This window comes from Limulus polyphemus, unplaced genomic scaffold (assembly GCF_000517525.1).
Source record: "Limulus polyphemus unplaced genomic scaffold, Limulus_polyphemus-2.1.2 Scaffold439, whole genome shotgun sequence".
In the NCBI taxonomy this organism is placed as follows: domain Eukaryota; kingdom Metazoa; phylum Arthropoda; class Merostomata; order Xiphosura; family Limulidae; genus Limulus; species Limulus polyphemus.
The window spans coordinates 186,718-201,380 of record NW_013666049.1 but is presented as its reverse complement, the minus strand read 5'-3'; the positions used below and the strand labels follow the sequence as shown (position 1 = coordinate 201,380).

At 30.0% G+C, this 14,663-nt stretch overlaps 1 protein-coding gene across 4 annotated transcripts in view; it reads right to left on the bottom strand.

Moving 5' to 3' along the window:
* The window catches only part of LOC106458280 (eye-specific diacylglycerol kinase-like), a 216,564-nt gene that overhangs the window by 18,110 nt on the left and 183,791 nt on the right, over positions 1-14,663 (bottom strand). For all 4 annotated transcript variants that reach the window (XM_022384448.1, XM_022384449.1, XM_022384451.1 and 1 more), the window contains 10 exons: positions 13,497-13,568; positions 10,084-10,268; positions 7,578-7,752; positions 6,947-7,017; positions 4,358-4,503; positions 3,404-3,522; positions 2,698-2,771; positions 2,368-2,473; positions 1,180-1,350; positions 203-225 (listed from right to left, as the gene is read on the bottom strand). In XM_022384448.1, coding sequence (XP_022240156.1) covers positions 203-225; positions 1,180-1,350; positions 2,368-2,473; positions 2,698-2,771; positions 3,404-3,522; positions 4,358-4,503; positions 6,947-7,017; positions 7,578-7,752; positions 10,084-10,268; positions 13,497-13,568 — 1,142 coding nt within the window. The remainder of the gene's footprint in view (positions 1-202; positions 226-1,179; positions 1,351-2,367; positions 2,474-2,697; positions 2,772-3,403; positions 3,523-4,357; positions 4,504-6,946; positions 7,018-7,577; positions 7,753-10,083; positions 10,269-13,496; positions 13,569-14,663) is intronic.

Sequence of the window (14,663 nt, the reverse complement as noted above, 5' to 3'; positions counted from 1 at the left end):
TTTCATATGTGTGCAATGAATTTATCAGTTGAAAAATAATGTATTTTCATGCACTAATAACTTTTATTTTTATACTCTGTATAAATATATATTTTATTTGATCTGGCTGCACTAGTCACTTTGGACAGATTGCAAGCTCTCCTCTATGTCAATAGTTAAATACTTATGAATTAAAAACAAATCCTAAATGTATTATACTTACATGGACTGCACCACACCTTGTCTCTGAAAAAAAACACAAAAAAAACACTGATATGTAAAATCATATTATTCAACCTATCACTAAAATATTAACACTCTCCACAGAGGTTTAAAAAACATACGCTTAGGCAAAAAATCAGTTTATATTTTAATCTGCATTAATAATAATTTTTCACACTAGAATAAATTGTTACTTCTATCATTCAAAGCTGATCAATTTTAACATAAGTCAAGCCACATAAATAAAATGTTGGACTGTAATTGTTTCAGTTAAGAACAATTTTCATCATAATAAAAAACAAGAACTACACTTGAAATCAAGCAACAGTAATTTTCATGTAGTGATGTAGTGAAAGCCAGGACAGGCCTGAATGCAGGTACTTTTATTTTAAGAGGATTAGTAGACTGAAACATTTTTTTTATTTTCTATTATAAGTTATTGATAAAACAGAAAAAAAAGCAATTGTTTAAGTTGGTGTAAATGAAAAAAAAAATAATGTTGATGAAGGACCTAGGACTAAATCATTATTCAATGTAACAGTAGCAATTACTTTAGTTACAATACCAAAAATCAATCAAAACCCAAATATAACAATAAATTATTCCTTCTCTAAGCAGTTATATAAGATTTTTAGAATCACAGTATCTTCCATTCAGATATAATGTAACATCACTTTTTGTTATGGTCTCCCAAATTAAGTATTTATTAATGCAACAACACAATTTGTATGCATAAGAATTTAAGAAATAGAATTTTGACTGGTCTGGATTAACTGATCAGTAATGGTCAAGAAGAAGGTCTCCTGAGTAATACTATTTTTTACACAGTTCCGACTTCAAGTTGTGATCAAATACAAACATTTCTTTATAAGAAAATGGACCTTATTCACCTTCCATCCCATTATTAAATAACATCACACTTGGACAGTTGTGGTGGCACTTAGCATTAAAAATGCATAAAATGAAATGATTTCTCACCCTAGCCCGAGCAACCATGTTTGCCTTGTTGCGAAGTTGAAGTTCAATAACTGATGGCAAGAGTTTGCATGGTTCCCCATCCACCTGCACAGGAATTGTACGATTGGTGACCATCCGTGCTGCTCGACACTGGGCAAGACAAGTGCCATGACCACCTGCTTGTAGTAATGGCTGCAAAGTAATTCAATACAATTTAGCCATATAGTGTTATTTGAAAAATATTTTAATGCAAAAAATATATATATATATATTAATATATACATACACACACACACACATATATATATATATTAGTACTTGATATTTGTTGATATTACAGGATTTATAGTTCAACAATGATAAAATAATAACCACATATCTTTCAAAATGTTTATATAGTATATTTTAAAGGATGTAGTATTCAAGTCGTTTAAAGCAATATAAACACACTTCTTTCTAAAACAGTTTTACATGATTTAAACATCTTAACATTTACATCTAAAACAATAAATAGATATTGCTTTGAAAGACAGTTTTCAGGAAAGCTTACTGTTGAGTGAAATCAACTTACACACAAAAAACTCTTGGCAGCTGATTGTCCAGAAAATATCAATGTATGAAATAAAAAAATAAACTCACCATATGAAAAGTAACAGAAAAAAAACAGTAAAACAAAAAAATTATAAACTATAAAAAATGTAGTAGAAATTATCCTAGCTTTTAGAGATAGTATGTTGAATCTGCTAGAAAACAAAGAAGTAATTTCTAAAGTAGAAAAATATAAATAAAGTTAATTATAATATGATCACATATGACTGCTAGTCTGATAGACAATTATATGGGCCTAGTATATAAAGGAAGTATGTTTTGAATACTAAGGCCAAGTTTATAGTTAAATATGAAAGAGAGAAAAAAATATGTAAATTTCAAATAAGAAATACCATCTTAACTTTTGTGTTTTGAAATGATTTATTTAGAAATTTTAATATTGTTCTTCTGCTACATTTCAATTGGTAAAAATTATTTTGGAAAACTTGTTTCTTTTTTCTTCATTTATTCAAGTAAAAGAGAAATTTTTTTCCTCCTTTTTTTGTGTTTAATATGATTATTCCCATCAATTATTTTGATTTCTTTGCTATGGCCTTTCAAATAATTCTCAAAAACTAAGTAATGAACCTTTTCTTCGTACAAGTGTCATAATTCTCTTACCAACTGATAAGTGGTTAAACCAATCACTTCTATTATTCCATCATCTGTTCTCTGATGTTCAAAACCTGCTCCTGGGTATGACCAAGGTCTTGTTCCACCTCCATAGCTGTTTATATGTAACAAAAATTAAGGAAATATTTCTTATTTTTGTGCAAAATATTAGTCTTACAGAACTGAGCTCTTAATTAATTTTTGTTTTTTAGGCATAAACAACTAAAAATAATGATAAAAGTGAATTAGAAAGATTACAATGTAGATATTTTGGAAATCATAAAATAAAAATAAATATTACAGTAAATTAACTGATAAACAAGAAATAAGAAATTTTACCTTGGAATATTAAGAAAGAGAATAGCATGAATACGTAGCTCTTTCAATCTGGGTGTCATATCTTGACCATCACACTAAACATAGTTAATAAAAAATAAAGACACAAAGTAAGAAGTCTCTGAAAATGGAAGATTTTGTTACACTTTTTAAGCTTTATACATGAAAAAAAGTGTAATAATAAACTTCCATTTATGTGAAAAATGTAAATAAATAAATAAAATATTAAAAATATTCCCAGAATGGAAAGACAACACAGAATAAAAACATATTTAAAATTAATCTTGAATAAGGCTATAGAAAATTTACAATGATCAACTTTAACTACAAATGAAAGCTAAATGTATTTTTTAACTTTTAAAAGTTAATCTCACTGTTACTGATTGATAAACAGCTACTAAACACTGACAAAATATATCTATGTTACAAATCATATTGATAAAATATTATAGAACACATGCAAAAAATTATTCTGGTATGTTAAGCTGATAATCTTTTCAGTCAGAATTCTTTTGATTAAGTGAGCTTTCAAACAAATGTAAGAAATATTAACACTCAAGACTTAAATAAGATTAGTAAGACATAAGAATTGAATACAGTTTTGCTTTCTGTATTGAAAGTGATATTTCTAAGTATTTCAGTTTTTATGAATAAAAACTATTTTATACAATTCTAAAAACAATTAGCAATGAATCCAGTTTCCAAGTACCTCAAGTGTAACAAAATTGCAAAGATCTCTCCATTTTCTTTGCAACAAATCCTTTCCTCCAGCTTGTCCATAAAACATCTTATTCTTTAGACGACTGTTGAACTTTTCTGGATGTGCTTCTAAAGTTTGGAGAAAATATTATCATTGTACATTCCTTCTGTGATAATAAGTATTAGATAAAAGATCAAAGTTATCTTATTTATGTTCTCATAAACAAGTCATATAAAAAAAAAGGCCAGTCTTTCACAATAATGCATGTAAGTCTAATATAAATTGAGTTTATTTTAACTTAGATTAATTGAGTTAACACTTTATTTACTGCAATAACAATTTTTTAATTATATTTAAATATAAAAATTATTGTCAATAAAAATAACTTAACAGGTTTATGGGAATCTTTATAGCATAAAACGAACTAAAGAAAGATATAAGTAGTACAGTTTTTTTATATGACATTTATTTAATACTTAAACAAGTTTTTTCCTTTAGTTTTCTATTGAAAAATATATTTACAGCATGACTATTTACAGTCATCACAATAATGTAAAAGTTATTGTGATAAAAGTTCGCATTATTTTTCAAAAGTAATATTCACAACTCTATAAAGCAATTTAAGTTACCATTAAGGTGTTCTGATCTTATACAAACAATAAATACAATTTTAAAAATTACTAAAACAATGAAGAAAGATTTTCCAATTCAGAATAAAATCTTTGAAAGAACTATGTTGAGAACAATTTATGCATAGTTAATAATTTTGCCATCTGGATGTTACAGTTTAACAGAAAAGTGTGAAATGGAAGGTTAAAGATTATCACATTCTTATATTTTTAACAGTAGTAGGTAACATGGACAGTGCAATATTAATTTTGAGGCTTAACCTGATCTAAAAGTTTTTATGAGAATATTTTTAATTAACAACCACAACAAAAGTTAAAAACTGAGTTAACTCACCCCTGGCTTCATGAAACTCAAGGGCAATGTGAGCATCCACCCCAAGAGAGAAGTAATTATTAATTACATTTAAAGGAAGATTTTCTTTGCCTTCTTCACAAGTAGAAAGATCTACATCAGGATTTTTTTTTATGTGAAGATCCCACCTGTAACAACATAAAAAGTATGTTAAATGTACCCATAAAAGAGAATAAATTTGCACCCCCCCCCCTAAAAAAAAAAACACTTCCTCACTAAAATACTTTTACATCCTGTGATGATCAAACTTTACATCTAAAAATATGACAAAGGAAATCTTCTCATTAGATTGTATGTAGTTAATCAATGAGGGAATTAACTTTTTATGTTATATATATACAAAAGTTTTTAAAATATTACACATCTATAATATTTTAAAAAATTACACAATAACTGTTCTATGCTTAACAGAGGCCATTTTAGGAACATCTATTTATGTATCTGTAACTTGAATACTGTATGCAATAGAATATTTTCCATTATCTGCCTCAAACATAAACTGGAGGGAATTTATAAACAGAAACATGAAACAAATTGAGTCTATCCATATGAAAAGAAAAATCAATGCAATTCTTTGGTTGCACCATGTATCATGGTAGGCAAAAAAGAAACACAGCAGTCTGCTTCTTGTTAAACTAAAGCAATTCTTACTGTCAATCATCAAGCTCCACAGGTAATTATCATATACTCAGATCCGTCATGAAGTCTATCAGATAATAGTCATATACCTCAGTCTGTCATAAAGTTCATCAGGTAATATTCACACACCTAAGTTTGTCATTAGACTTGTCAGATAATAGTCACACAACTAATTCTGTCATAACGTCTATCAAGTAACAGTCACACAACTAAGTCGGTCATTGAGCTCATCAGATAAAGAGTCACACACCTAAGTTTGTTATGAAGCTTGTGTATGATGATAGTCATACACCAAGGTCTTTCATGAAGTTCATCAGATAAAAAAAGTCACTCATCTAGGTCTGTTATGACTTTATCAAATAACAGTCACACACCTAATTCTGTCATCAAGCTTGTCAGATAAAGATCTCACACCTGGGGCTATCATTAAGTTCACTGCATAATGATGGTCATATACTTAAGACTGTCATTAAGCTAATCAGGTAGTAGTCAGAATTTAAAGTCCATTGTCAAACTTAATTAATCCTGTGTGCAAACAGGGAGGAGATCAAAGTGTGCATTCCACAACCTTTTATGGTGTCATTCAACATGGTATTATGTATCTGATGTCAGAGTTATTAACGATTCATTTTAACCTACATTGCTAACTTAGCGACAGTTCATGGCAGAGGAGAGTAAATACTATATACATTATGTAGGGATACTGAAAAAAAAACTGTAGATATGCATTTTGGAGGTTCTAGAGGTTATTCAAATGCAAGTTGTAAACTAAAAAATGGATTTTATTCTTCACACGAACGTCATCTTGCACTCTGCTTCAGCTGATGTCATTAATTCACAGAAATATCTTGAGTATAAATACGTTTGTAACACATCTGATTTTTTATGTACAACAGAATTGTACATTCTACTAAAAGCTTGACACATTTTGTGTAGATACACGTAGTTAATTCATAATTATAGTAAACATTTCTTCTTTAATATGGGATTCATCCAATGGATGGACCCTGAGCACATACTTTTAAATCATTACCATAACCTAGGTGTGACATTAAGCTCATCAGATAATAGTCTAATCCAAGATAAGCTAGTTATCAGGCTGACCTAAATTTGGTTCTAGAATTATAGTTTGTCATAATGATGGTTATTTTTCTGAGCTTAGTATCACAATGAATTGATTATGCTTCCTCACCTAGGTCTGTCATTAACCTAAATTATTGATAATCTTTATTTTTTGAGTACGTTTTAAAACCAATCTAGTGACTACTTACTAGTAATATCTAATATGATGATGCTCCTTATGTAGAACATGTTATTTTAAACCCAATATGAATGAAGCTATGAATTTGTTGAGTTATTATATACAAAAAAAAACTTTTTAAATTATGATTTTAACATTTATTTTTCTATTTCTATTCTGTTGACTAAAGATTACAGAAAAAAAGAAAGCTACCAAAAATTTAACTTGAAACACCTGATTTATGTTGAGAGGATTAAATTGTTCTTATATTTTTTCTAGAAGAACTAAACAGGATATGATTCAGGTTTTCAAGATTATTATATACTTGGATAAACTACATGTAAATGTTGAAAGTTTTATTTTTTTATATCTGTGGGTAGCTTAAATACTAGAAGTAATAAATATAAGCTTTAGAAACCATTACATTGGCATGTTCCTTTACAGATTTATTTCTCTATTAGAATTGTGAAATTGTGAAACAGTTTGCCTAATGATATGGTGTGTACTAGTACACTGAATTGTCTTGGTCAGATAAATAAATAGAATCTTTACAAAAAAGTTACATTTGGAATGTTTGGTTAGTATCAGTTAGTTAGTTGGTTAGTTTCTGTTTTTTGGAAATTAAAAGTGAGCTCAAAAGACTATGACTTTTTGTCATTATGCTTTATCTAACATATACACAGATTTCTCACCTGTCTAACTGAACTATATCCCCAGCCTGAACGTTAGAAAGGATCTTGGATACTGGTTCATCTGTGTAGCCCTGAAATAATTATACAGAGTGAGAATGCATCAGAAAATCAACAAACTAAAATAAGTATCACCATCAGATTATTCATATACTAGACTATAAGAATTAAAATAAGTTAATGAATCTACATTTTGTATGGTTTGAGGTGAATATTTCCAGATATAAGAATATCATACATGTACAGGTGTGTGTGGTATGTAAATGTTTCTTTATTTAGAATCACGACTAGAAGCATATCTTACAGTCAAAAGAACTTCTTATCAACACAAGTGGATGTAGAACTTTATAATTATATAAAAATTAAATTTGACAACAACATAATCTCACCACAAATGGGTAATATCTTAGCCTTTTTTTGATGATGGCATTTAAACATTTTATGTTAGTTGATGTAAGTTTACAATATTCTCAGTTTACAAACAAATAGTGATGCATAATTTAATAAATAATCCTAACCAAACACAAGAATGAAGTATGAAATCCATTAATCTCAAAAACAAAACATTAAAAGTAGTGGTTATGTCAGAAAATAAAATAGACTCTGTTGACTCAATAGACAGAAGTATACTTACTCCACCCCACCCTAAAGCTCTGGCTAGATCATTTCCTGTACCTAAGGGTAAAACAGAAACGGGAGGAGGAGGTGAGATACCAATTTCGTCTAATGTGGACAACACCCAGCCAGCTGTGCCATCACCCCCACAAGCCAATACTCTCAGGTTAGGTACCTTTCTGTAAAGCTCTAGACTGGAAAACAATATATGTTGAAACCATTTATCATAAAACACATAAACCTCCATAACCCTCCACACAGAAAACATAAAATTCTTATCCACTTTATTTGGATATGTGTATTACTGCATCAACAGGAAGGTAGGTGGACTTTTCTGCTGAATGTTGTGAGAGAATGTATTTCCTCTCACAGAAAACGTGTTGGAATGAACAATGCATGGGTTCAGAAAATTGCTATCACAATGATCATTACCACATGTGGAAACTTATCAGCTTCATATTTTTCAACCATTTCTTTTGTTTTGCTTGCGTGTACTTACAAGAATCAGCTATACGATGACTTTACAAAAACGTTTTGGTATTGGATAAATGTCCACTTATGTTGCAATGACAAGAGAATAAATCAATTCTTCATTCGAATGGAACAATAATAAAGTCAGAATATGCTATAAATGACACTTGACCACACAACAGAAATCAGAGCACCTAAAGATAGGGAATTTTGTTTTGGAAACTTGAAATGTCATACAAAGCACATGAAAGATGCAGGAGTAATGTACCCGGTTTTGCTTTGATTAAACTAGCTTTAGCAAATTTTTATTATTTTCAGACATTGTTATTTCTATTGACTGTATTATGAAGCATTTGTGGAATACAAATACTAAGTATATACTTATTTAAAGGTTTTATTTTTTGAATGTATATAATGTATAGTATGGAGAAAGCAGCAGATCAAAAATGTTATAAGAAGAAAAACTAGTGAACCACAATACCAAATAAGGAACATACAGGCTTGAAGCCCATCACAGGAATTAGCCTGGGACATTCCAGTCGTGACCTTAGAGGTGCAAGAATTTACAGCTACCAATTCTCGTGCCAGACAGACATGGTACTTTGATAAAACCCCAACAGTTAGATAAAACACGCAATGAAATGAACCGATGTCATAAAAAAAGCATTTAATGGGACTGCGATGAAACACAAGGGTGAAATACTCGTAGTGAAGAGACTGGAGTTACATGGTTTTTCTCTATATGCCCTAAGTTAATTGTCTTGGATGATTTTGCCAAAGATATTAGATAAGAGACAGAAATAGTTCTGTAAGGACCAATAACAAAGTGGATTTTGGTTACAATCTGATGGAATAGTCCATTTCTTGCTGGAAGATCCCATTTGTACCAATTGAGTTAAAACAACAACTTCTGAATGTAGATCTGCTAAACTTCTCGAACAATCGGAAGAACACTAAAAATTGTGTATATATAATTCCATGTTTATAACTCCAAACATTGATTTCTCCACACTTATCAAGTTACTCTGTGGACCTGATCCAAATTCAGAAGAAGATGGCAGTAATCCAGTAATTGCCACACAAACTCTTTTTAAGTATGCTACTTCTGATCTAGTCTAACAATGTTTCACTTAAGGTTCAATAATGCATAATGCACAAAGAAAGAAAAGTAAAGAATACTAACAGGTACTAAAGAAATAGTAAATTTGATAATGCTTATAGTGGAATTACTGAAAGATATCTTAGAAGAATTGTTAATGCAGTTATACTGATTATGACCGAGAAAATTTCTCATGTTAACTTAATTGATAACTAATGATATGTCTATGTTATTGAACATCATAGGAGGTTTTACTAATGAACATCTAGACTTTCAAAGTGAATAATTAAATGACTAAGAGTTAGTGTTGTTTCAAGATAACCTTGATAGTTTTGATACAAATGAACTGTTCAACAGTTTATAAATAAAGAAGTTATTTGATTTGTATTCAGTTATTTCTGTGTGAGTTCTTTATTCCAAATGTAAACTTCCTCGAGTTGGTGGCTTGTGTGCTCCACTTGTGAAAGCACGATCCAAAATGCATTTAAATGTCTTTGTTACGAGTGTTAAGTTGAACCCAATGACTAAGCCCACAGGCTGCCCACATGTCCATTACAAATAATCAAAACATTTAGTTAGGTAATCAATTAATTTTGATTTTTTTGGCAAAAAAATAATAATTAATATGGTTGATTTAATCAAAACAACTCAGTATATTTAAAGCCATTTTCATTTGAGCAACACTGGATACTCTGCTAGTTATCAATAAGTTGAAAATTAACATTGCCGTTTTAACTTCATAAATTAATTTGAAAATCGTATATTAATTTTATTCATTATAAAAAATCTTTATTTTATTTGACAAATAACAGGTAACAGAGGCAATTTAATAAGTTTGAATGTTTACTTACATTAAAGTAAGATAACCTAGAGGTGTTTTTTTTGTTTTTTCATAATGCCTTTTCAACATAGATATATATATATAAATACAATAGTGTTAAGAAAGATGACAAACCCAGGAGATGGTCCTCCTTGAGTTAGATCAAACACTTGTCGAGGGTTCAACAACCATTGAAACTTCTGCATCAGCTTAGCACCTTGGTTGCCACCACTCTTTGGGTTTAAAAAAACTAGTAGTGGCTTAGATGTGGCAGATGGGATGGGTTTAATTGCAAATGTTTTTGTTTGTTCCTTATCACCCTGAAAACATAAAAAGCTTTATAAATGCCCAAACATTTAAAAATAAGTATGAATCTGGACATTAAAAAATTATGTTCATTTTGAGCATTGAACTTCAAAATTCACTTTTATATTGTTACTGGTGTTGTCATAAAAAAACAAGTAGTTGTTTTAAAGCAGTTGTGGCAGGAATGGTTGATGCCAGTTCATAAAAATATTGTTACAGAAGTAAAAATTAATCTTATAATACCCCTTTTCCAGAAAATGACAACCAGTTTTCAAGAAGTGTAAGACAGATTAACTGTTAAAGAACACATACACTACAAAATAGTGCTATGTTAAAGCTATGACAAATAAAATTGGGGTATTAATGAGTAAAACTTCAAATAAATTAAAGTTATAATTCTATGCGATAGGAGATATTTGATAAAATAATATAAATAATTGTTAAAAACTGGAAACATCACAACAGGCAAAACATCAACTGAAAATTAGATTAGACAGACTTACTCATTATCAAACATATACAGCACTAATAATATTACTCACTCAAACATACTAGTAATGAATCACACGCATACCTGCTAATTCAATTTATAAAAAGCTGTATCTAACTCCCATTCCCACTAACTTTTCTCCTAAACCCATGTAAGACTTTTACAGTGTTTACAACCTCTATTAATCCTGATTGCTTAACCCTCAAACTTGTTTCTTGTTTAAAATAAGTTCAGCCAGATATTATTGTACTTCATTGTAACTTTTATTAGCTACATCTGCTGTCCATAAAGTTTTCAATCCAGTACCATTCACCATATCTATCAATTGTTCATGCAAAAGCACGGACTGAATTGTGGAGTTCACATGTTACACCATATTGAGTAATTTTTGTTTTTCCCTGTTACAACACTCCTGGAAAGAACTCACCAAAAATGCTGGGTGGAAATCAGTTATTTTCTATGTAAAATACACAGATGATCCCTTACAGTTATTAATGGGATTAACAGTATTTTTTACAATATTTTTCTTATACTCTTTGTGGGACTCATATATATTAGGGATATCAAACAGAGCCCTAGACCCACAAATAGATGTGTGTTTAAAATCCAGGACTTGAGTCTAATAGGTGGTAAAATCCATCTTGACAGTGCTAAACTGCTCAATATATCCTTGAAGAGGATGAGACTGATGCAATGAAGTGGTATTCACACCCACCCCTATTAGAATTCAATGTTGAGAAACACATCAATCATTATCCAATGTTTCCATACACTAAAAACACATTGAAAACAGCTTTTTCACAAGAGTATTAGGTGATATTTTATCCATGTTCTGATTTTAAACATATAACATTGGTAGCAGGCTGCTCTTATAATCTGTGGTAACCTTATTCCATACTGAAGCTAATTACATGAACTTAAAAGATGTAAAACCATATTTATCAACTGTTCATGTATGAGCTTTGGATGAATGACCAATCATTTCCATTTCAGATTGCATAATGGTCTAACAAATTTCTGATTTGCCTAAAAATAATAAAAATGAAATGATGGGGGTGACTGACATTATGTTATAAGAGTGGTTTAACCAAGTCACAAATATGACATTACAATTTTCCTTTGTTAAGAGTGAATTAAGTGTACACTACATGACTAAGATTTTTTACAAGACCACCTGAATTGTTTCTCAAATGTCATACCAAATTTGAACGAATATGATAAGGCGGTTCGAAAAATAATCAATGGTCAGGATAAGTAAACTATTTTAGTTTTAGAATATGACATTTTATTCTATATTATAAATACCTTATCATTATTTCTTTCAACTAATTAATTAGTAAAACTTTGCAAAATTGTTGTCGCATTGGGGTCAATGATAGCTTATCAAGGAGTGTGAAATATTAGGTAAAATATTATAATAGCAATAATTAAATTGGATTCTAAGATAGAGAAAACTCCTTTCTGTGATGCACTTTCCTGTAGCACAGACTTACAATACATATATAATATATAGGGTTGCACAGAAGTATGTATTTGTCCGTTAGTAATTTCTTGCGTTCAGATACAGTTCAAGTTTAGAGAGTTAGGTGACTGGGTTATTTTGACGATAAGATACTGTTTATATTTACATCCAATGGTGTTAGTCTTTAAGAGTTCAAATCCATGCAAGATTTTCAAAGATCGGTTACTTTAGTACGGTTTAGTAATGTAAGGCGAATTTACAACTATGATTTTTTAAAAACAAAATAAACTTATACTTTCTCAAAGAAGGCAATTTCGGCTAGAAGTTCCATTTAAATGGAACCAGGAGTAAGTTGTAATAGATTAATTCTTCTGTTTACCACAAGCGTTATAGTTATCTCTTGTTCCTCAGTTCGTTTGGCAGTGTACAAAAAATCCGTTCTAAAGCCTGGTGCATATTTTTTATAATTTATATAATTGTATTTTGTGTGTGTGTGAATTCAATGTATCGTTCATATATAAACAATAACATATCAGTGACGGTGATGAAAATGTTTTCATAACGTTATCATTTTACTTAAACTTTAATCCGGTTCAAAACGGCAATTCATCAGTTGATGTAACAATGACTGCACAGCACAGGTTTCGCTTCGAGTGGCTGTAAACGTGTTGGCGTCAAAGGTGTTAACGTGCGACATCTCTCTTGCTACGTCAAATACGTGAATAAGCATTATCATGTTCAACACGAGCCGTAAGCTTATTTTGTGGCATATCACGCCTAAACATTCAACCCTTTTATACTACAAAGCAACACGTCGGGGCTGATAAAGTAAAGCCTGAGCACTAGGTAGAAATACCCTGCGCTATCACTTGAATGAAATCAAAATGGATTTGTTTTGTAAATTAGGTATCACGCTATAGCTAAGAACTATAAATGAATCGATATCACTTGTAAAATTATTCCATACAATGATCTAATATTTCGGATGCAGTGGCTATGCTTATATGTAGGTGTATGCGTTGCAGAAAACAGCAACTTGTAATAAAGACCGAATGCAATCTAAGTTAGGAGTGTCATATTAATCAGAAGGATTATAAATCAATATTTAATGAATTGAATTCCACATGTAGTAGTATATCGTAATATAATAGTTACAGACAAAACATATTAAATTAGATTTAATAATACAGGACACGAGGGCTTACTTGGACTATCAAAAATTAAACATATTCGGTAGCCATGAAAGATCTGCCGTTAATATTAATAATAATATAGATAATTATATCTTACCTCTTTTTTCAGTTTCTTTTTTGTAGATGAACGTCTTCTTGGGGACCTGCGCAATGAGGACTTGAAAGATCCCTGTTGAGTATAAGTAATAGAAACACTTATGTTTGTAACATAAGAACAGTGATTGGTAGTTATTTCCATACATATAACGTAAGCATCCAAAAGACAATAAGCAATAGCTATACACAAATGTAAAAGATAATTTAAATTACAACAACAAAAGTGTAACGATTCAAGCATTCAATTTCATTGCAGCCAATCAAAGCCCGATAAAATTTATGACGAAATTAAAATCCTTACGATTAGTTCAAATTACCAAATCGCCATGCATTAAGCTACAAGAAATAATTAATACACATAAGTACAGTCATTTAACCGTACGAGTAAACAAAACTGTATTTTTAAAGTGAGCATGTAATACTGTTTATTCAAGCCATGGAAAACGTTGCCTGTTTTAACAAAAATACATAAAGATCTGGTTCAGCAACTTTGCTACTTTTTGAACTGGGAATTAGGGAATTTAACATGAATAATGATTTAGCTTAAGATGACTCTAAATCGAATAATCCAGTTGTTATATTCAGAGCTGTGCATAGCGCCGTTTTATGACGATATAGCACGCAACATTTAAGCTATACTGAAACACATTCTTAGTTTATGAATTAGTGTATTAATATTACTTTTTGTTATTAACAAGCTACCTACAGAGATAAGAACTAAAATACAATGATCACAAAGCAATAATGCCAGTAATATCTCTTGAAGTTTGGCCAATTTAGGAGATATCGGATAGTATTATATCCATATGTTAAACCTAACAGTGATAATAAAAATATATTAATAAAAAATAAAAATCTTAAACGATAGTAATAGTGAAAACAACATTAAAGAAAGAACAGAGTATTACTTAGAGAACTCAGAAACTCTAGTGGTTTGCTTCAAGCGCTATTATAGAATATATGTTTATGTCGAATTAAGCTTACTCAAGCACTATTGTAGAATATATGTTTATGTCGAATTAAACTTACTCAAGCACTATTGTAGAATATACGTTTTATGTGAATTAAACTTACTCAAGCACTATTGTAGAATATATGTTTATGTCGAATTAAACTTACTCAAGCACTATTGTAGAATATATGTTTATGTCGAATTAAACTTACTCAA